General features: G+C 46.4%; 2 protein-coding genes across 3 annotated transcripts in view; one reads left to right on the forward strand and one right to left on the reverse strand.

Moving 5' to 3' along the window:
* Window positions 1–23,933, reverse strand: part of AMT (aminomethyltransferase) — a 200,878-nt gene that overhangs the window by 104,028 nt on the left and 72,917 nt on the right. The window lies entirely within an intron of this gene.
* Window positions 7,805–15,860, forward strand: INKA1 (inka box actin regulator 1). 2 transcript variants are annotated; one of them, XM_063123355.1, is made up of 2 exons: window positions 7,805–7,877; window positions 14,961–15,860. In XM_063123355.1, the coding sequence occupies exons 1-2, from the start codon at window positions 7,827–7,829 to the stop codon at window positions 15,828–15,830; spliced, it is 921 nt and encodes a 306-aa protein (XP_062979425.1). In that variant the 5' UTR covers window positions 7,805–7,826; the 3' UTR covers window positions 15,831–15,860. The 2 variants fall into 2 exon arrangements, with proteins under 2 accessions (XP_062979425.1, XP_062979426.1); XM_063123356.1 differs by lacking the exon at window positions 7,805–7,877 and adding an exon at window positions 14,347–14,502.

Raw genomic sequence — 23,933 nt, forward strand, 5'->3', positions numbered from 1 at the left:
GGCCAGGGCTGTGAATTCAAGCTCCGGAGAGGAACCAGCAGCAGAGTTGGGATCTGATTCCAATGCTGCCAGCCAGAGTGGGTTAAAGGATCCAAGAGAGGCTAGGAGCTCCATCACACCTACTATTCCCACCCACCCCTGCGCTTTGAGTCCATGGTTTCCTCCTCCGTTTCCTTAGCGAGTCGCGCACTGGGCACTTTCACATCTGCGTTGTTGCACTAATTCAGCTCATGTATCTTTTCACCTGTATCATTACTGTGCCAGCTAAATCTCCCACCCCGCCCCCTATGTTTTCCTTCCCCTTGCTCTCTCTCTCTCTCTCTCTCTCTCTCTCTCTCTCTCTATATATATATATATATATTGCAAAAATACCATAGTACGGTAGCCTGAAACTGTGCAATTATGGTAGAACAACACACGATGCTTTCCCCTAAGATCATATTAAACAATATAAGTCGGCATTGTTCTGGTCAGGAAACCTAGACATGCCTACTCAGGAATAAGAACCATAGAGTTGAATGGGACCTAGTCCCAGGCACTGGGGAGTGACGGGCTCACTCACCTTCTCCATGGGGTGTTTGGGCGCCCGCCCGCCCGCCCTCTTCACAGTTCAGCGGAGAACCACCTTGCCCTCTTCTTTTGTCAGAGAGACTGCTCTTTGATACACACACACACACACACCAAAGAACAGGATGGTCTGATAGAGCTCAAGGACAGCAATACATGGGAGGGAGGAGTGCATTTATTTCACATGGAGGGGGGAAATCAGATTATCCCTGCTCCAAAATAAGATAGAAAAGGGAGGGGAAGAGGTCAGATGAGCGCAGGGCAGGGACAAAGTCATATGAGTACCACACTGCAAAACCACGTACCAGGCATGGCAAGAGTGTGATAAATTGCTGGTGTGATGGAGTGCATGGTTGAACAGAGGCAGGCCCTTCTCTATGGCATCACCCTGCCTGTCGAACTCTATCCTGAAAGATGTTGGTCTGGCCCCTTCTTTGCTCAGTTTTAGGTGGTCCATTCAAACTTGTTTGTTCCACATGTATGCATCCTGCACTTTGTTTTCAAGTATTTCTCCTGCTCTTAAATAATGTTTTAAAGTTTTAACATTGTTTTAAGGTTTTCACTGTAAGTTGATTTTGGAGTCCTGTTTGGGCTGAAATGTGACTCATGAATTGATATATAAATAAAAGGTACAGCCCAGCTGGTCATCATTGCTCAGATCAGATGCTGTTGTATCAGCTACACTCCTAATGCTATGACACCTTAGGCATGATGAAACCACTAGTGGTAGATCATCTTTAAGTAAAAAATATCTGCATTGCCTGGAAATTCCCTTGGTTTTACTGCTGTAGGTGAGGTCAGTCAAGACAGAGCCTACGTATGTAGGAATAAACATTCATGAGCTCTTTGTAACACTTAATCCACAGGCTTTCTTCTTAACAGAGCTAATTGCCAATGTGCCTCTAATTTAGCAAAAAGCTAACTACATAAAAATTAGAAGAGCCCTGCTGGATCAGGCCAATGGCCCATCTAAACCCAGCACTACCATCAGACAGATGTCTCCAGGAGGAAGCTCACAGACAGGGGGCTTCCAAACAGAGAGTCCTAACACGAACAGAAGGCATTGTGCAGCTATTTCATCTTTTTCTCCTTAGCAGATTTTCTGCAGTGAGGAAGATGTGGTGGGAAAACACAGGAGGCAGTAGCTAAATCCTGTCGTTTCTTCCTGTATAATATTGCCAGGATTCGACCATTTTTGTCTGTCTCTTCTGCCAAGACTCTCGTTCACGCACTGGTTATCTCTCGGTTGGACTACTGCAACCTTCTTCTCTCTGGCCTTCCTTCGTCTCACTTCAGTCCGCTGGTCTCTGTCCACCACTCTGCCGCTAAGATCATCTTCTTGGCCCACCGCTCTGACCATGTCACTCCACTTCTGAAATCTCTTCATTGGCTTCCAATTCACTCCAGAATCCAATATAAACTTCTCCTGCTGACCTTCAAAGCTCTTCACAGTCTAGCTCCTGCCTATCTCTCCTCTCTCATCTCACACTATCACCCCGCTCGTGCTCTCCGCTCCTCTGATGCCATGCTTCTCGCCTGCCCAAGGACCTCCACTTCCCTTACTCGGCTTCGTCCTTTTTCTTCTGCCGCCCCTTACGCCTGGAACGCTCTTCCAGAACACTTGAGAACTACAAACTCAATCACTGCTTTTAAAACTCAGCTAAAAACTTTTCTTTTCCCTATAGCCTTCAAATATTGAGTTTGTTCTGACTCTATACTGTTAGCTTCACCCTACCCGGTGCCTGTTTACACTTCCCTGTGCCTGTTTGCATTCTCCTTCCCTCTTTATTGTTTACTACAACTTATTAGATTGTAAGCCTATGCGGCAGGGTCTTGCTATTTACTGTGTTATCTGTACAGCACCATGTACATTGATGGTGCTATATAAATAAATAATAATAATAATAATAATAATAATAATAATAATAATAATAATAATCTGGACCCCACATAAAATTCTGTGCATCAAGCAGGGGGATGACACCATAAAAGCCTCGCCTGGGGCATAAAGGCAATGCTCCCCCCCCCAACACACACATACAAACTATTGTATATCTTCAGCAACTGGAATTCAGAGGGATACTGTCATAGTTAATATAAATGTGACTGGAAGAAATTAAAGTGGGAACTTCTATTCTGAGCTACACTGGTCTTGCGGTGTTCCACAAGCAAAGCACAGAACCAAGCAAAATAGAATGTGTCAGAGATAGGATCAGGATTGAGTTTAGTAATACAAGCCCACATGGCTCGAGCAAGCAAGCCATGCCACGTGCTAAAGGAATAGTATATAGTATACATGTATTGCCATGTTGGCCTCGAAAGGTAAACGATGCTGGATTATGATGAATTCTATTATCTATATGTTATATATCTAAGCCTTCCCCAACCTGATGCCTTTCAGCTGTGTTGGATTACAACTCCCAGTCAGCCTAGACTACATGCTGGGAGTTGTAGTCCAACACATCTGGGTCTTGTCTATATGCTGTATATACTGCGTCATGGCTGTGCAGTTGTGCTCCATTGTTTATATGATGCAGCCACCAACTCTCAGCCACATCGTGTTATTCCCCTTGAAGGTGTGCATTTTCAATGTGTTGTTTTATCATGAGTTTTTACTTTGCTCCAATGTCACCATGGTTGTTTGTGCATGTGTCAGTGGTGGCTTCAGTTCAGATTAAGAGAGTGGGCATAAGTAGGGGGAGGATCCCAGTGCAGGGTAGGCATGAAAAAACAGAGCAGGGGGCAGGCTCCAGGTGAGTGTTTAGTACTGGACACCATAGCAACTTTAAAGTCTCATTCTGGAATGCAAATAAGGTCAATTATGTATAACGCATAAATTCAATGAACTATAGCTGTGCAGATGTTGCGCAGAGTTGCCAGAAAACAAAACAAAAACATGGTTTTGGAGGTTTGCAGTCACTCAATATTTGCTTCCCATTACTGCCGTGTGACAACAGCACTGTGAATTTTTCTGACTGGATGCTGCGGTTTTGGGGGGTAATCAGTAGCTAAGGCGCCAACATTTAGATTTCCCCGCGTCACAGTTGCAGACATCGCCAGTGCTCTCAAGACGTGAGATCAGGACACACCAGCAATGATTTTCAAAAGAGGTCCCCTAGAAGTGACAAGATAAACCCAGTTCCCATACGGCAGCAAATTATATCGAAGAAGAGCCCCACTTTTAATGGGGATCCTACTCTGTGGCAAACATACAGTGCAATCCTGCACATGTCTACTCAGAAGTAAGCCTGATTGCATTCATAATTATTAATTTCTCCCTGAGGGTGAAAGACATAAATAAATACATATGCTAAGTTTGTTTGTTTTTTAATGGACCCCAGAACTGTGGTTGTTTAAAATGGATACTGTTTTTTTACACTGTTGTTTTTATATTTTTGATGGTTTTAAATTTGTATACTTTTTAATGTTCACTGTTTTAACTTTTGTAAACTGACCAGAGAGCTTCGCCTATGGGGCGGTATGTAAATAAATAAATAAGGGTGTGATGTCTTTTGTCAGGTTAAATCTGAAGACCTTAATAGATTTCTCAGAAGTGGACTGAAGTGGTCATGATTTTAATTATTATTATTATTATTATTATTATTATTATTATTATTATTATTATTATTTATATAGCACCATCAATGTACATTAGACAATACCCTCTTCACAACAGGCAGGGTGTGAAAAAATGGACTTTGCAGATGACAAAGGAGTCCCCACAAATGCTGAAAGAAATGCCTTCTGATATTATGATATTTACACATTTCTTTTAAATAGGATTTTAAGTTGATATTAGCCATATATCCAAGTTGTTGCCTTTCTAAATATTTTCATAATACCGGCAATGCAAAACAGCAGCTCTGTCCATAGTTTCACTCAGTGTCTAGTAACTGAGGTCAAGTTTTAATCTTCTTCAAATAACCAGGTTGAAGCTGGGAAATTCCTAGCTTGAGTGGTCAAGATTACAGGGAGGGATGTACAGGTAAATGAGTTAGTGGCTGCTACCGGAAAGGTGGAACAATCTAGGTGTATGGGAAGGAAAGTCTGTGGAATCCAAGGGAATTACCTCTAGGAACCCTGATGGGAAACAAGGATGCCGTCTGGCCGTCTAGCCTGCCTGGTGGCATCAGAGTACTCCAGCTGCAAGTCTAGAGAAAATTACTGAGCTTGCCTTCTGCCTCTGGCATATGATGGCAACTATACAGTGACTGAATGCCATTGCTGCTAAATTGTTCTGCTGGATATTTAGCTATAGATACGTACATACACACATACAGTGCCTTAAGTATTCATGGTGCTTTAGAGGGTTCATAAGTAAAAACAGGTCCCTGCCTGCAAGGAGCTTACAATCTAAAATAGACAATAGAGAAGATAACAAAGAGTGGGAAGACTACCAACGTGTGATGTGAGCAAATGCAGTTCTGGCATACTTACACTTGGCTATTGTCAGGAATGAAGATAAAGGGGTAACGACAAAGTCTTCACCCAAAAGGTGGGATTTGAAGAGACATGTGAAGGGAGCGAGACAAGAGAGAGAGAGAGAGAGAGATGGTGATACGTACATGTTCAGGGAGGGAGTCTCATGGATAGAGGGTAGCGAGGAAGAATGGGGTGGAGGAGTCATGTTAAAGAGCAAGAGACCTTCAGAATGGAGATGGTGAAGTTGGAAAGGCAAAGGGAAGGGGGCTTTAATAGAAAACAAGGCCAAGAACTTTAAGGGCAGGAGAAACTTTGAGGGCAAGGAGGAGTGTGTTCTGGATATGAAATAGGCCCAGAAGCCCAAGTGATGGGGACTGAGGAGCCCTGTGTCACACTGGCTGAGTGACAGGAGAGGTTGGTTATTTTGACAGTGGAGTTTTGGATAGTGGTGGGAGGGCTGGGACCAATGGAGGCTGAATCAGCTTCGGGTTTCAGACAGAACTCTAAGGGAGCTATCCAAGGTGTTGAGCCCCAAACCCAAAATAGTTCCAGCACCTTGGACACTTCCTTTAGAGTTCTGGCTGGTTCTGACTGAAACCTGAAGCAGGCTCACTGCCCCACTGACATCAGAGCCACCAGCCTTCACTTGACTGGGACATGACAGGAAAAGGCCAGGGAAGATGCAAGGGAAGCCCCTCAGTCCTCCTGCTTTGGCTGGCATTGCTTCACCCGGCCTCATAGGTTACTCCCACAAAGGAGCTGCTCTCTATACATTCTATCTCATATACTTTGTAATAGAATCATCCCTCCAATAACACACAAAGAAGAACGAGTAATGGCATCTACAAGGGATAACTCATTAGATGCGATGGCACTAATATGACCATAGCCAATAGCAACACTTTCCTGCTTTGGACCAGCAGTTTACCTCTGCTACAGCACTGGATCCAATTTCCAGTACCAAAGCCCATGTCTCCCTTTCAAAGTGTCTGATATTTGTCAAAGGGTGCCTCTGGACAAGACTTTTATCATGCAACTGCCCTGTCTCAATCATGAAATTTTATGGGGGATCTAAACAACATTGACAAAGTCCACACGACAAAAGAACCCAGGGTTTGTTAACCGTGGGTTGTTTGAGATTGTGAGGTGAGAGCAAGCATGCTGGCTTCCAACCACTCATCCACTTCCGGTGCTCTGAACAACAAACTGTGAAGTCTCTGTGATGTCCCAACCTGGAACTCTGGGTTATCAAGGGAGAAATAACCCAGAGTTATAACCCAAGAACAAACCTCTAGGTGGGGCTGTGGTATAACGGAATAGTGCAAATACACAAGTGGAAATAGTGTTTTCTTTCACTTTCTTTAAATAATACTGCATTTCCCCAAACTTTTCTACAGGAGGCATTTATTGTGTGCTCATGAGTCCAGGGTTGTTTATGGGTTCTTTGGACAACATCATGAGCCCCCCCAATTTTGCTTCAAAGTGTACTTTCCTGGGTTTTATTTAGAGGGGAAAGGGCTTTTCTACATGAGGCATTTAACTGGCCACTTTACCACTTCTTCTGCTTCCTGGTATTTTGTGGGATTAAGATCAGCTCCTTCACATGTGTGTGTGTTTTTTGTTTTGGTTTTTTGGTGTGTGTTTTTCTTCTTTTCTATATTGTTCCATTACACAATCACTAGGTGGGGGTGTAGTATAATGGAACTAAGGAAATAAAGGAGATTTTTATAGTGCGATTCACAAACTTTCCTTGCTAGAAAACAACAACAGCTAGAATGGTTGTAAAGCATGGAGGGAGCCCTGGAGGATGAGCACATCATATAAAGCACCCACAAACTACGGTGAGGGAGGAATCACAAGCGCACAATAAATGCCTCCTGAAGAAAGGCTCCAAAATGGAGTATTATTTCTGAAATCTAAAGAAAAGGAATTTTCCTACTTGCGTAATAGCGATATTCCACTATAGCACAGCACCATCTAGAGGTTATGCTAGTGGGAAAGCAGGAAAGAAAAAGCTCTTTGTGTAGAGGTCGGATTTAAATTATGCCTCAAACCGAAAGTAGATAGTGCGATCAACGGCCTCGTGTAATAAAGTCCAATAAAACATATTCCCGCTCTTAAAAAGCCCGGGAAAGTGCTCTTAAAAAGCAGGAGCGCAATGGGAGGGCCAGGGCGTCTAAAGAACGCGTAAACAACCGTGAGTAAGGAATCACCAGCGCACAATAAATGCCTTCTGTAGAAAAGCTCCTAGAATCGTCTCTTTTTATCACCAGCCCGGGCCGCAGAGCGCTACTGTGAGCGCTTGCAATTCCCCCGCCCGGAGATGGGAGATAGCACAGCTTAGCCTAACCGTGTAATTGCTCTGTGCCCAAAGGGCTGCCGACCCCTGAGCGGCCCGTTTGCTGCGGCACCCGCACCCCCCAATCCCCCCCGCCGCGACCCCTTTCCTCTCTCTCCGTCTGTGGCACCTTTTGGCTCCTAATATGGGCTCTAATTAAATTACAACCGATCCAAGGAGTTCAGGTTTCAGACAGTCACTTTGCCCGCTCATTGGCAGAGGGGGCGAGGCCTGGAGATCTGATTGGGCCGACCAGGGGAGAGGGGCGGGGCTCGGGCTGAACCAAACGAGGCGCTCTGCTGGCTCGCGACAGAGCCGAGGGGAAAGTGGGCGCCGTGCCCGGGCCGCGAGAAAACTTTCTTAGCGCCTCCTGCTCGTGCCAGAGTGTCGGGATTGCTCGCGCTCACTCCCCCCGCTCCCCGGCCCGCGCGCCTCCTCTGCCGTCTTGTCTTCCGAGCGTCGCCTTCTTCGGCTGGCAGCTGAGCGCCCCGGCTCTGGCATGCACAGTGCCCGCCTCGACGCCTTCGTGAGCCACCTCCGCGCAGAAGTGGTAAATGCTGGAGGGCCGATCGGGGTTGGGGTGTTCTCTCGTTCCGGGGTTCAAGGGGGCGCGTGCACGGAGGGTCAGTCGATTAGAGAGGCCGGATTTGGTGCTGCATCTATAAACCAAATTGCTGGGGGGATGATCGGAGGGGGGTGCTGCGAGGGGCAAGGGGACGTGCCGTTAGGGTGTTCCGTAGGTGGCGACCCAATCCCGGCCGGGGCTGCTGCACCAAGAATCCGTTCTAGAGAGGCGAGGCGATGCCTTTGATCGCGCCGACCTTGTGACTGCTGTTCTCTGGGAACAGCAGCGCCCTGCGCCAGATTAACCCGGACAGCAAGACGGGGCTTGCGGCTTCTGTGCCCGAGATGAGTGAAGTCTGTGTGTTGTGTGCGTTCCGCCCAGGCAAGCTGAGGAGCTGTCAGCCCCGCTTTTCCTCTTTCTTGAGCCAGACAGACAGGGCTGTTCCGCCCCACAAACTCTGGCTGACGAGGTGGGTCGCCGTAGCCCGGCGCCGATGTCATTCGCAAGCCTGACCCTTGAGGTGCCCCGGCGTGAAAGCCTGGCTGCGGAAGAGGCAGGGGTCTCAAGATTGCGCTGGGGGGGGGGGGGGCTGCAATCCTAGGCACGCGTACTAGGGAGCAAGCCTTATTGCACCCCAGACGATTTATTCCTGAGTAAACATGCATCGTGTGGCATCGCTGCGACCATGTGCACGCTTACCGGAAAGTGTGAGCTCTGCTGAAATCCGTGGGGTTGACTCTTTCTGGACTTCTCACTTATTATTTCCGATACTTCTAAAAAGATGCTTAGGAGGATCACTCTGCAGAAGTGATGCCTCAGAGTGTTTGCCCCCTAATCCAAGGGGCAGTGGGTAATGTTCTGGGAGCGTAGTAGCAAAGGAAATGCATTCAGTACATGCTTGGGTGTGCTGCCCAGGGCTGAACCTTGTCCTTCAAAATCGAGGCTGGGGGTGGGGGGTGGGCAAGCCCTGGCTCAGCTTGGATCAGATCAAGCAGGATGACGACGATGATGATGATGATGATGATGATGATGATGATGAAAGGAATAGGCGGGAAATGGCATCAGCCAGGGAAGAGCCCTGCCTAGGCCGTTTCTTCCGGGGAGAGAGTTGGAATAGGATGGAGAGAGACATGAAGTCAGAACCCCCCATGCTGGGCTCAGGGCTGCCTCTTCCCAGAACCCCGTTCTAGATTCCTGGTTGCTAGAGAGTGCTCTGCTCCTGGAAGTGTAACTATAGGAGGATTAGAGGGCAGTCAATTTCCTCTCCACTCCCACTCAATATGGAGTGCCTTTCAGGAGGCTCGCAACTTGTTCCTGTCATCTCTACCACTCCCTATGACAATGTATCTCTAAAACATAGCTCAATGGTAGAGCACATGTTTTGCATGCAGTAGGTCCTAGGTTCAATCCCCAGCAACTCCCGGTAGAGCTAGGAAAAATCCTGCCTGAAACCCTGGAGAGCTATCGCTGCCAGGCATTGTAGACCATACTGACCTAGATGGACCAAGACCCTGACTCAGTACAGCTTCCTTTGTTCCAGTAGACTTCCAAATTCTTATGTTGCCAAAGCCCACATAGAACTGTGGGGCTCCCCTATGGATATTGGGGACTGGGGATGTTCCATATATGTTTCTCATTTTAGTAGCCTAGCTCAGTTTCATAGTGTCCTTTAATTTGAGCTGCTGCAAAGAAGGGCCCAGAGCTCTCCCTTTTGGGCACCCTAAAATCAGCCCTTAGGGGAGAACTTTAGTTTCACTTCTCCCATCTCCAGTTGGGTACAGTGAAGGTCCATCTCCCACATAGGCTTGCCCTCTAATGTTCAGTGAGGGTACTGCAGACTGTGAACATGGCCTAGCCCTAGGGAGGATAGCATTACTCTACAGATCTTGACGTTTTCTGAATTTGTTGTCTGTCTCTAAAAAAAAAAGATGGTTTAGAGTTCCTATGCTAGCCATCCCCAACCTGGTGCTCTCTAGATGTTTTGGACTTCAACTTCCATCAGCTTTAGCCAGCATGGCCAATAGCCAGGAATGCTGGGATTTGTAGTCCAAAAAATCTGAAGACCACCAGATTGGGGAAGGCTGCCCTGATTTCTGGGTATTCTGAGGTGGCCGCATAGATGCTAACTGAGCCCTGTGATGAAGAATCTTATGCCAGGTTAGAATAGCTTTATGGGATCCTCCAGTGATGTGAGTGTGCCAGAGCCTGCACCAGATTTGAAGAATTCCTCATCTTAGTGGCCTCTGGTGGATCATCTCCTATGTTGATGGGCTTGTCCTAGTGACAGTAGTAGGCATCTCTGAGATGCCATTTAAAATTTCCCACAAGGACCTTGACATAGTGTTGCAGTGGGGCATTGTGGGAAATTAAAATGATGGCTCCCAGACCCAGCCACCTGGCTCAGGATAGGTAACAACACCCATGGGCCTTGCTGGGAGCCCAGCAGCTGCCCAAGGAAGCTGGGTGTTGATTTTGGATTTTACCCTGGTCACGTTTAGCCACCTTGAGAACCACAAACAAATAAGTCATAAATATTGCTGCACTCTCTCTTAGGGCTCATCATACTAGGAAGTCAGTTTCACATATTGCACAACTGAAGGCCCATGGAAGGCACTGTGGACAATTCTCCTGCCAGGACGCAGGATGTCCCTAAACTGTGCCATCTCCTTCACAATCCTGAAAGAAATACAGCAATTTAGAGATACCGTGTTTGGATCGGACTCTCTGTTTTCCAAAGTGCCGGGCTCCTGAAATGCCAAAAGGCAGAGAGTCCATTTGGACCTTCCTAGTGGCCATGAAAATACAAAGGAGCAGATGGTTTAGCATAACAAAGCGAGACATGGGATGTTATCCTACAGGAAGTTATGTAATGGGGGAAGGAGCTGTTCAGATGTTGAACTCTCTCATGGGTGAAAACCAGAAGGCTGGCAGATGTTGTGAAAGACAAAAAATCCCCCGAAAGGCTAGTTCAGCCCCTGCTTTGTATTTATATATGTTGCAAAATTCTCTCAGTCACCATGAATGGGGTCACTAAAAGGGGCCTAGTGGCTGCCTTGCCAAAACCTTTGGGAGGTATGCGGCAGCACTGTTTTCTTTTGAAAACAGGCCCACTGGGCATGTGTGAGAGTACACACGCATGCATGCACGCATACACTCACTCCACTTCTGTTCAGTGGTAGCTTGTAGGCTGTGCGTGTTCTCCCAGCATGCACCATTAAAAGACATTCTGTGTGGCACAGGGAGGTTGTGTGCACAGTATTGACGCTTTTTCTTGTGTGCTGCCTGCTTATAGCGGAGTAGCAATTTCCTCTTAAATACATTCTCACTCAGTTGAATGACTGTCAGTGTTCTAGTCTGTGAAGAATGAGTACAGGGGATTGGTTTCCTGTTTGCATCTGAGTCCAGTCCAAGGTGCAGTTTTTTAAAGACCTCCACAGCCTGAGACCCCCATACCTTAAGGACCACTGTTCTCTATATGAGCCCACAAGTACTGCTTGTGGCTCCGTCATTGAAGACCGGTGGCTGGAAGCAGGACTTTCATGGCAATTGCTCCTAACCTGTCATACGCTCTGCCTAAATTTACATCTTTGTTGGGTTGTCGGAGAAAGGCAACCCAAATCTTTCTCTCTTTTTTAGCGGGTGTTTGGCTTATTTGATTAGTTAGCGGGCTGTTCTCTGGGGCTTGATTTTGCTTTTCGTCTATATTGTTTTATTATTGTCAACTGGTTTGAGCTTATAGGATAGTGCCGTGTAGGTATTACAAATAAATAAGTCATCATGCAGACTGAAATGGCTAAGACTGAGCTTGGAAATCCTGTGTCTTCCGGAGCTGCTGCCACAGGAAAGGAATGTTTTACAGGATTCTGTTTTAAACTTGATTTTGAGTCAATTATGAACAGCTGGTTGCTTGGGGATGGTCTAGTGACATCATGAGATCCAGGGGAGCCAATTGGTGTAGAGCTTGAGGGTGCCCCATTTGGCTGTTCTAGCCCAGCCTTCTCCAGCCTGGTGTCTTAGACTATCAAATATGTTAGACTACAACTCCCACAAGCCTCAGCCAGCTTGGCTGTTTCACAACTGAGAATGGTGGGAATTGTACTCCAACACATTTGGAGCGCACCTGGTTGAGGAAGGCTGTTTTAAGCTCAGGGATCCATTTCTTGAGTTCTTCTGGCATGGGAAGTTGTCTGTGCTGTCAGTACATGCGCGTCTCCAGGTTTTCTCAGTCTTAACTGCTCATGTGGCCACCTTGCTTTGTTCTTCCTCCCTTTCGTTTACTCCCCAAATTTGTCCTCCAAGGGCAATCTGACATTTAATGTGGATTTTCCCCTTAAAGGGGACTAAAAAAGAATGTTAAATAAATAAATAAAATGGATGTCATCCTTGCAAGGGTACCCGGATGGTGTATGTCCCTGCTGCCATCATCACTCCTGTTACCCTCAGTTTGTCATTCAGTTGGGCCCAGAAGAAGTAGAAGTCACGTGGTTGCTAGGCAGCTGAAATGCACAGTCTCCACTCACCTCCTATCAGGACAGGCAAGGGCAGCTGCTAAGGTAAAGGAGAAAAGTATGGTGGGAAGAAAGAAGACTCGCCAAGCATAGCTGAGTAGGATGGAGAATGGAGAACAGAGTTGGTCCTGTCAAGGCTTGGAATGGATGGGCCTGATCACAGGCCAGCAAATGAACCTCCCACTGGCCTTGGGATCTGTCCACCATCCGGCTTGTTACACCATGATCTTTTAGGAGGGGAAACCAACACCTGGGATTCAAGTCTTGGGGGAGGGTAATTGAGTCATATGCCATCCGCTTGTGTGATATTGGGCTAGGAGAATTCCACCTCTTCACAGCTGCTGGGCTCTGACTCTGCGCTGAAGCAACAGTCTGTTTCCTAACCTGTGCGATGCTCAGATGGGGGGTTGTTCTCTTTTAAAATCCCATCAAGGGCTGACTCACTCTTGCGGTGTAAATTGAGTTTATCTGATGCTGTGCTCAGGAAAGGAGCTTGGGTTTTTTCCTTGACCGGAAGTGCTCTACATGGGGTGGACTGGAGTAGGGAAGAGACTCTGTTTTGCGGATCTACAGACTTTATTCTTTTAGAGCTGCTGGGGTGAACCCTGGAATTGCGAGTGAAGCATAAGCCACAGCAGCCATTTGAGGGTGTCCAGGTTTTCAGCCAGCCATGGAGGGACTAGTGTGAGCTGTGTCACCAGGCCAGTTAAATGAGTCACATCTGGTCCTGGTGTCCAGAAGGCTGCCTGAAGGAGCAGTGGACTTTATGGAACATCTGTGGGTTGAACTGCAGAGGCTTTAGAAAGCAACAGGAAGTGGACCTCGAGGGACACAATGGAAGAAGGAATATGATACGAGATGTTTGGGGTCTTGGTGTTTGACTTCTGACTAGACCTGTGCAGTTTCAGTGGTGAGGAAGGGCCAAGTTCGTTTGTGGGCTTGCGAGAAATCTCTTGACTAGGACTAAGGAACGCTTTCTAAAGTTATTTTATTGATTGATTGATTGATTGATTGATTGCATTTATATCCCACCCTTTTTCCTCCAAGGAACCCAAAGTGGCATACATAATCCACCTCCTCTCCATGTTATCCTAACAACAACCCTGTGAGGTAGGTTGGGCTGAGAGTCTGTGACTGGCCCAAAGTCATCCAGTGAGCTTCCATGGCCGAGTGGGGAGTAGAACCCGGATCTCCCGACTCCCAGTCCAACACTCTGATCACTATACCAAACTGCCTCACGCATATCCTGCCCCACACATACACACACCCTGTGTAGTAACGATTGACCCTTTCTTTCATGCTCCCTCTTTTCCTTTGTTCCTACCAGGGCAGGGTCTCCTCAGCACACTGACCTGTATTTTCTTTAGCACCTGGGAAGGGTGTGTCCCTCCCCTGACTCCTTGCCAGTTGGTCTGATTCTGGGAATTGGGCATGTTGCACCGCTTCCCAGCTGCACACAGGGATTTCTGACAAGAAAGGGTAGTTTGCATCATTCTGGCTGTCTCAAACATCCTGCGCTCCCTCTGGTGCAACAGAAAACCAGGAGAGCACAGCCAGGGTTGTCCGAGTGAAAGGGGTGCAGGATCTTAACGCTCAGGAGCTCTCAAGTGATCATAGCCCTTGTCTATGCTGCTGCAGAGTCATTCCACCCCCTCTGCACCAGACACCTCCCTCCCCCTCACCTCAATGACTGTGTAGTTTTATCTCCTGCTTTATTTATTTATTTCTCCCTGCACGGCTGGGGACTGCTTGTGTAATTCCCGGAGACTCTCACACACCCTCTGTGTCATCTTCTGCCGGGCGGGGTGGCTCGCTCACTGCAACAAGCTGCTGCTTGCTTGGCCAGGGATGGGCTTGGAACGTGCAGATGCTGCCGAAAAGCTCTGCCTGGGGGCTGGGGGCCTGCCGAGACGAGACAGGGCAAGGGCTCGCGCGTGCGGCTCTGGCTCCCAACTCCACACCTGAGTCGGCAAAGGCAGATCCGTGCCCCTCACAAATCAAGGCAGCTGGGCTAAAATCCTAAGGGAGCCGTGTGGCCTGCAGCAGGCCTTGGCAGGCCTTGCATGCGCCGGACTCCTTAGATGCTGGGACACCTGGGCAGGGTAAGCTCTCTCTCTCTCTGTGTGTGTGTGTGTGTGTGTGTAGCGCAAAGAACGGGCCGCATTAATAGCTCAGGGTGCCAGAGGAGAAGTGTGGCTGGTGAAAGCAGGCGGCTTTATTTTCAGCCAGCGATTCTGCCTAAGGGGGCCAGGGTCACATGGGGCCAGGAGCTCCTTTCTATGAACTCAATGATCCTCTTGTTTGCTGTCATTTCCATTGTCTGGGCTTGTGAGGTGGCTGTCACTAGATGTGTAGCATTACGCTGGAAGGATTAATTCTGGATAAGCATATTTGGACTTAGGTTGGGGTTAAGGGGAAGGCTCCAGTCTAGATGTCATTTCATGCTTCATCCTCCAATTTTCCCAGTGTGTCCCAGGCTTCCGCTGAGACCCAAACTGGGACGTGTTGTTGGGGTGCATGCCAGAGGGAGGTCTGACAATGTCCGTCTTCTCCCCTGCAGCTGTGCATGAAGGAGTCGAGCGAAGTGCTGCGGGGCCAAATGCAGTGCATGATGCGGACGCTGCATGATCTGAAGAGGGCGCAAGACCGAGAGTTCCGCCTGGAGCCCCAAGAGCTGCGGCCACCCTGTGCCGTGCCTTCCGCAAAGCAGTGCACCAGCCCCCGGGTCTCAGCGATTTCAGAAGCAGACTCTGCCTGCTGCCTGGAGGGGGCCGTGGAGGAGGAGCCTGCCTTTTCTCCCCCCAGCAGTGAGCGGAGCCTGGAGTTTGATTCGGGCTACTCTGAGGTGTCTGGGAGCAGCTGGCGAGATGAAGAGGGACCCCCACCCCTGCGAGCCAGTAAGCTTTCCTCGGGGGGCTTTCTGCGCCGCCGAGTGCCCACCAGGAGGCCCCGGCCCAAGTCTGCTTCCGACGCCTGCTTGGAGCGGTGGCGGGACGTCGAACCAGCGGATGCGAGCGACTGGACCGTGTCCCTTTTGTCACAGAGCCGCAACCGGCAGCCGCTGGTGCTGGGGGACAACTGCTTTGCCGATTTGGTTGAGAACTGGATGGATTTGCCCGAAGAGAGCGGGGAGCGCGGCCGGCTGCAACGCTGGCTGGCCAAACCCCACGGCTTCCTGCTGAACCTCTCAGGCAACGTGCGCCGCAGGCTGGCTGGCATCTCGCGTGCAGAGCGTGCCAAGCAGGACCCGGATGGCACCAAGCGTTTCTCTTGCCCTGCAGGCCTGGACGGACGGCCCTCCTTCCCCTACTTCCACCAGTCCCACGCCAACATCAGTGAGCTGTCCACAGACTGCAGCAGCTTTGCTGCCCTCATGAACTGCCGAAGTCGGCAGCCCATCATTTGCAATGACGTGATTGGCTACATCTAGCCTTGACTTTTTTTAATGCTCTTTTTCTAAACAGATCTATATTTTTTACAGTTGTCTGTAAATAAATGGTTTTTTTTACTACATTAAGGCTGTCTGGTGTGTGTGTGTGTGTGTGTGTGTGTGTGTGTGTGTACATGTAAAGTGACACTGTTTTTAGCCTGTGGTGTAATGAAGCCAGGGCTCACAGGGACACAGCACCAGCACTTTTTTATTAGCAGGGTCACTGACATCCCTGTCAAATTTTCTGCTCCTTCTCAGTGTAGCTGCAATTCTCATAGTAGCTGGAGGGCAATGAATTTGCCCAGCAATAATATTTTGTTCCTTGTTGTCATGGAAAGCATTTTGGAGTGACCTGGGCTAAATTGGCAACTAAGACCCTTGAGGTTTTCAGAAGGCCCCCTCCTGGTGGAGATAACAAAAAAACCTTCTAGAACTGGTTTGTTGATTGGATCCGCCCAGCCTCCTGAATTTTTGGGCTCCCGTTAGGGACATGGTTTTGGGCCCTGTCATGATGAGTGCCTACATTTCTACACTTACCATTACACCACTACTTTTAGCTATGTTCCATTTGATTCAACCCTAGGTTAAGTAAATCCATCCATTCCCAGCCATATCCAAAGCATCATGAAGTACTGTTGTAAGAACATGAGGGGGGTGGGATGGAGGGGGAAGAAAGGCAAAAAACAATGAATTTTCAGCCTAAAGTATCTTTCCAGGGATATAGTATATGTCATGTTCTGCTTCCTTGATGTAGATTGGGCTTCCCCAACCTAGTGCCCTCCAGATGTTTTGGACTACAACTCCCAGCATTCCTGACAACTGGTCATGCTGTCTGGTACTGATGAGAGTTGAGGTCTAAACCATCTGGAGAGCACTAGGCTGGAGAAAGCTGAGCTAAGCTATAAGCCTGAATCAGTTTGGCAGATATCAATATAATTCCTTTCTATTACTAATGGAAGTGAAATTTGAAGTACGGGAGACTCGGCCGTTGGAAGTCCTGGGAATTTGATATAGAAAATTGTTGCTGTGTTTGGTGCCTAAAGAATGTGAAAATATAATTCTTTCCATCATGGGCCCAATTAAAATTGAGTGCTTTTTGTTTTTTGGTAAGTTTAGTATCATGAGATATTGAAACTGGAAGGAGTTAATTAGGTTGATAAACCACATTGGAACATCATGTGCTTGAATTTTAGTACAAAGTTTGGGAAGTAGCCAGAAGGCGAATCGCTCTGGGCTTCCAACAATGGGGATTTCAAAAAGGCTGAGATAGGAACTATAAATGATGGCAAGACTTGCTTACATCCTGGCATACATCAGCAAGAACAGTGGGTACCGTGTTGGAGACATCCAGCTGGAATTTGTAGAGCAGAACACAGCTCTGGTGCCCCCATACACATGGCGAAATGGATATTCAAAGCAAAGTTCTATTGTGGTCAATGTGGAAAGTAGTGTTCCTGTTTAAAAAAACCAAAACGATTTCTGTCTATAAAGTTCTCAAAATGTTGCTAAACCACGTTTCTTAGGCTATCTATTGCTCACTATGTATTTTCTGTTATGTTTTGTTGATGTTATTACTATACATATCTACTCAGAAACAAGTCTCATTGAGTTCAGTGAGGTTTACTCTCAGGTAAGTTGGTATAGAATTGCAGCCTAACAATGTTTACTCAAAATAAGTCCTACTGGGTTAGCATTGCAGCCAGAATCAGTTACTCGAAACCGATGTTCAACGAGGCTTTCAAATGCTGCACACGTATTCACAGGATATTAATAATAGCTAGATCAGATGGACAAATTTGTTTATTTTAGCTTTAGCAATTATGTTTAATGGTAAAATACAGACTAAACCTGTAGTCACACCTAACAGTGTTGATTAATCCCATCAGCAGCTTCAAATATTGCTGAAGAATGGATAACAATGACCATAGAGGACCAACAGATGTCAAGGGTTTTACGTATGTTTCCAGATTAAGTGAAAGCTGCCAGACCCAAGGTCGTTACTCCCACCCATCCCATGGAATGATGAAACAGATAACACACACACGACACACAATAAACCAAATTACAGGGGGTTGGATCCAGGATCTGCCTTCTGTGGATGCTCACAAAAGGTTCCCCTGGCCGATTTTGGGGGATTCCCCCCATCCTTGCCTGTACCATAGCTTACCCCATTCAGCAAGATCCCCAGACCCTTTGTGTAGTGTTTTCAGGGGGCTGGAAGGGATGCTGTGGGGAGAATTAGATGGTTTTGGTTGCTTCATCCCACTCAATTGTACTTGCCTGAATCAGAATCCAATCCAGGTATAAAAGCCAAAGATATTCTCACAGTACAGCATTTCAAGGTGCAATCTGAAATACAATATGCTGTGGACAGGAAGGGAATAGATGAAAATTAAGGGGCATGAACAAGTTTTGATGCACATAGGAAATAAGCTTTATAAAATCTGCAAAACACCTGTAAGAATTGCCTTGTTAAATCAGGCAAGATTGCATCTAGTCCAGCATTTTGTTTCCAAAAGTAGCCAGCTAGATGCTTCTGGAAACCTACAAAGAGGTATCCCTGGTCCTTGGAAGCTGGTCAGAACTTTTAAGTTCCATTTAGGGAACATGGCTGGCAGCCATAGATAAGTCTATCCTGCATGTTAGGTCTATCAATTTTTAAGAAATCCTTCAAAGTCAAAGGTTCTCAAATTGGTCTGTGAGCTTCATTCAGGCGATTCACTGAAATGTAGCAGAATAGTCAAGAATATCTGTACTTGGCCCTCCCATTAATTAATTTATTGGGGGTGATGGAGATTGAGACCATTTTGGCCAAGGCCGGATTATCAAACAGGCTAACAAACCTCTGGCATAGGACCCATGATTTTCATCATATGGCAATACGGCTACATAAAACAGCATAATACTACTAAACTTTTCTCAAAGGGCTAAATTTTTCTCTAGGGCGTATGATTTTCATAATATGATAATTATCATCAACTTTGACAATGCCAGCACTGAAGAGAGGGAGGGAAAATATTTTTCTCTTCACATATAATACAGAGAAGAAATAGTGGTTGTGGTTATTTTTTAATTTCATATTACCCCACTACTCTACATATATTCCATTGATTGGTCTGATTTTGTGTATGTTGTTTTTACTGGACACAGTTGAGCTAACCTACATGTATTGTTTTCCCTGGTTACAGTTTTTCAGCTGCATACCTGTAAGGGCTCTCTCTATGTGAGTGTGTGCTTTGATTTGTAGCATGCACAAAAAAGTATATTCAGATGGTCTGCCAAGAGCCCCAGGGATTTTTAAGTGGTTCACAAAAAATAACAATAATTTGAGAGCCACCATTGTAAGCTGAAGGACAAGGCCAGAGCTTATGATAGTGAATTGCATAAAGTAATCATGCAAATATGTCAGAGAATGTGGATATATAATGCACCTTTAATTAGTGTCCTTAATTTGCATGAGTTTGTTTGCAATTGTCTCAACAATTGCTTTGAGCTTTCCTCCCACTGTGAATAGCAGGAAAGGCATAGGAGGGGTTCTGATCTGGACTGTGGCAGGGGGCAATGTGTTAAAGTCCCCCCCCCCACAAGTATCTCCTCCTATGCCATGGCTCAGCTCCAGCACCCTAGCACTATCACAGCTATTTTTTTTTTAAATACAAAAATCAGCTACATAAATAATGCCAAACTATGTGGCGTGACAGATACCACATGTTGTGATTATTTAACATGGATTTGTAAGGTGAAACTTAGGCAAATTAATAATAAAATCATAGAATAGCAAAGTTGGAAGGGGCCTACAAGGCCATCGAGTCCAGCCCCCTGCTCAATGCAGGAATCCACCCTAAAGCATCCCTGACAGATGGTTGTCCAGCTGCCTCTTGAATGCTTCTATTGTGGGAGAGCCCACAACCTTCCTAGGTAACTGGTTCCATTGTCATACTGCTCTAACAGTCAGGAAGTTTTTCCTGATGGCCAGCTGGAATCTGGCTTTCCAATGCTCTTGCAAACAGAAGCCCTATTTAAAATATTCTGCTGGCGGCTGCCCCAGACTTTTCAGTCTCATCTCTACTATCACATGTCCAAGAAAAAGATAATTATTAAAACTTAATTAAAGGTGACTTTTCCACTTCTGGGGATAAAATGAACCCATTCCACACATAGTGAATAGTAGTGGCCTTACAGCTCAATCTGGGTCTTTAGGGTGCATCAAGGGGTAGGATAGAATGGCTCTCCAGATTTGCAATATGGCTCAGATGCTTTAGTTCAGGGATGGGGAACTTGTAGCCCTCCAGCTGTTGGTGGACAATTCCCATCAGCCCTAGCTAGCATAGCCAATGGTGGGGTGATGGGAGTTGCAATCCAACAACATATGAAGGGATATGAGTTCCCCAAACCTGGTCTAGTTCATGCTCATGATGGCCTTCCCTTGTTTTTCCATTACATTGTGTTGCACCATCTGCCTACAGCAAGCCAGGCTGGTTTCAGGAAAACAGAAGAACATAGCAATTGCTTTGCTGTCTCAGACCAAGGTCCACCTAGTCCAGCATTTCATTTCTAAAAGTGGCCAGCTGGGTTATCCACTGAAGATTACAAGCAGGGCAGGAAGGTGAGAGCATTGCCCTGTTATTTCTTCCCCATACTATATTCAATGGTTTATTGCCTTTGGACATGGCGGTTACTAATAAGTGTTGGTAGACCTATCCTCTACAGGAGTGGAGAATCTGTACCCTTCCAGATGTTGTTGGGCTACAACTCAAATCATCCTTCGAGGGTGCTGTTGCACTCATGCCCTGCTTGTGGGTTTCTGGTCAACATCTGGTTGGCCATTGTGTAAACAAAATGCTAAACTAGATGGACCCTTGGTCTGATCCGACATGGCTCTTCTTATGTTCTTGATCATTGGCCAACAACACCTGGAGGATGTTGCCCAGTTCTTCAAAACACTCATCTAACGTAGCAGCCATGATCACACTTCAAGGCCATGACTTCCTTAAGAGAACGTTGTACTGTATGGAAAAAAAAAAATTCTGACCTGAGCCTAGTGCAAATCAACTTCATTGTGTAACTGTAACCCCCAAGCTCTATTATCTCTGCACTGTTCATAAAACCTCAGTCATACTCAGGCCATGTTGCCTGATGGATAATGGGAGTTGTAGTCCAACACATCATGAGGGCATCAGGCTGGGAAAGGCTGTTATTTATGATGTGAGTTCTTACAGTGCCCATAGTTATGAGGAACTAGTTCTGTCTCTTTCCCCTACCCATGGGGCACTCTTCCCCAACCTGATTCCCTTCAAGTGTTTTGGGCTTCAACTCCCATCAGCCCGAGCCAGTATGGCCAGTGCTCAGGGATGCTGGGAGTTGTAGTTCAAAACATCTGGAGGGCACCCAGTTGGAGAAGGCTGCCCTAGAATAATTTACTTTGCAATCTCTTTATTATATTAAAATTTCGCATACTTACTCAGGGCAGGGCAGGGTGGGGTCAATAATGAATCCAGTGAGAGTGTATGCTTTTGTAAGAAATAAGAGCCCTCTGGAGATGAACACGTTTGTGTGTAGAGATATGTACATATCCTGAGAGATTGTTTTTAATTTGTTCCTTTACTATCATGCACAGTATGTATCACATTGTTCTTGTAGTGTGAGGAGGGTCACATCCCTCATGATAAGAAAACCACATGATGTTGTGACACTCCCCAGTAATATGGCAAACACTCCAGTTTGCATAGTTGGTTTCCGAACGCACTCTTGCCTTTTGAACTGCATTTCTTTCACCAGGGAGCTACTAAGGGATAAAGGGACTTCTTTATCAGGAGTATTGTCCCTCTTAGCACAGTTATGTGAATGAGCCCTAAAACAATTGGTTTATGAGCCATCACCCTGCTCACACTGCTCTGGAAGTTGCGTCACGAGCCAATGAAAGAGCTCCAAAGGTAAGCCATCTTCTAGTTATCACACGCCTCTACCTTGACTCAGTTGATCTGAAGGTTCACAAAAACCGGCCTTCGGTGTAACACAAGCTGTGGGGATTTTTCTCCTGCTATTTACAACAGCCAAATGCACGTTATTGGGTGTTATATACCACTATTTCCACCGTCACCACACTGCCCTCGTGGAAGTTATTGGCCTTTACAGTCATGATGTGACGCCTCATGAATGGGAAATCAACTCAACACCTTTATTGGGCGTTTCTTGACGGTTAATCGCTCACCCTGTTAAAAATAGCACCTTTGAAAATAGCAAACTTGATCAGGTATTCTGTTCTGGCTTTATCTTTTGCATAAGCTAAACAGATTGGGTTTAGCAGACAGCAGCCTTCTGTCTCTCACTTTAAGGGTGGCTTTCCTCACATCAAGCCTTCCCCAACTGACTTGAAACCTCCACAATCACATGCAACCATCTGGAAAGACACTCCCTAGATAAATCTAGATCGGTGGACCTTCAAGAGGAAGTTTAATCCTACAGCTTTATACATCTGTATATGGGTCATTGTTGCTAAGTTATTTCATGCTTGGTGTCAGATGTGTTTCATGTTGTCTTGTTTGTTGATAAAATAATAATAAAAAGCCTTCCCCAACCTGGCGGCTTTCAGACGTGTTGGACTACAACTCCATGCTGGGTGAGGATGATGGAGTTGTATTCCAGCACACTGGGAGGGCGTCAGGTTGGAGAAGGCTGCCTTACATTAACCTACCAGTTCCTTACCAGAACTGTATTGGTAGCCAACTCACCATCACCTAAGGGTGAAAATGCACAGCCTCCCTCCAATGTGGTATCCAGTCAATACTGTTGAGAAGAGCACTTCTCAAATGCAGTTGTCCAATACCACAGATCTTAGGTTGGATCCAGAATGAATGTTCCAGGACTTTGGCATTAAAAGTGAAGCAAAGGGCAGCACAATAAGAAGGGCCCTGAAGAGGGATGGAGTACAGGAAGCATTTAGCAGAGGGTTTTTTCATTTATCGGTAGACCTGGAGCAATGCAACTCCAGTACTGCCCAACAATCCCATAAACTGCTATGCCAGAAAATTTATTTTTGATAGAACACAACAGCTGTAGCAGAGGCACAGAATTGAAGGGTTGATTCAGAGCTATGTTGGATTAACTATGCTGGTGGAAATGGACTTCCTCAACGCCCCTTTCGCCTGGCAGCCTCCTCAGCTCCCAGCAAATGCTGAACAGAGAGGTAGTAGACCCTGTTGAATGGGATGAACTGTGGTATGTGGACAGGGAAAGGGGAATCCCCAAAATTGGGCAGAGGGACTGTGACTGGAGCCCCTTTCTGTTACAGATCCAACCCAAAATCTGTGGTATTGGACAACTGCATTTGTAATCATAAATGTACCAGCATAACACATTGAGCAATGGAATGGTATTACTATCCAAGGAACAGCTATCACTAGAAATTATGTGGCTGTATTACTAATTTACCTACAGCCCAATATCAGTGCTACAAACCATAAATGGCCAAACTACAATAATGATCACAGAATTAAAACAGCAAACAATATTGACATAAACATTTCAGTAATAGGGATTAAAAGAGCATCACTAAAAATATTGTACCACCTAGAGTGCAATGCTATATATATCTAATCAGAAGTAAGCCCCATTGAGAATGGGTTTCCTCCCAGGGAAGTGTGCATACGATTGCAGTCCTAAAGTTCTTAAATGGAACAAAACTAAGGCAGACTAGGATACAACTCACTTATGTTACCTAGGAATCAGTTACCTAGGGAGGTTGTGGGCTCTCCCACACTAGAAGCCTTCAAGAGGCAGCTGGACAACCCTCTGTCAGGGATGCTTTAGGGTGGATTCCTGCATTGAGCAGGGGGTTGGACTCGATGGCCTTGTAGGCCCCTTCCAACTCTGCTATTCTATGATTCTATGTGTCATTCTAAAATGGTATGTGTTCTGTTTTGGTTTTTTTTAAAAAAAATGTAATGGCTTCTACTACACAAATAAACTATATTTGAACACTGTAAAATGGCATTTCGGACACTCTAGAGCTATTTACACTGGGAGTTCCATCACACCTACTTTTTTCCCCTGGTATGCATCTATAATTTCCACCTCCGTTTCATAAGTGTGTCAAGTGCTGGT

Source organism: Elgaria multicarinata, chromosome 3 (assembly GCF_023053635.1).
Source record: "Elgaria multicarinata webbii isolate HBS135686 ecotype San Diego chromosome 3, rElgMul1.1.pri, whole genome shotgun sequence".
Taxonomy (NCBI): domain Eukaryota; kingdom Metazoa; phylum Chordata; class Lepidosauria; order Squamata; family Anguidae; genus Elgaria; species Elgaria multicarinata.

What these genes read in the sequence shown, in the direction of transcription:
- INKA1 (XM_063123355.1), top strand. Translation starts at nt 7,827, where the DNA reads ATGCACAGTGCCCGCCTCGACGCCTTCGTGAGCCACCTCCGCGCAGAA. An exon ending in GCCACCTCCGCGCAGAAGTG is followed by an intron (nt 7,878 to 14,960) that starts GTAAATGCTGGA and finishes TCTCCCCTGCAG; the next exon opens with CTGTGCATGAAGGAGTCGAG.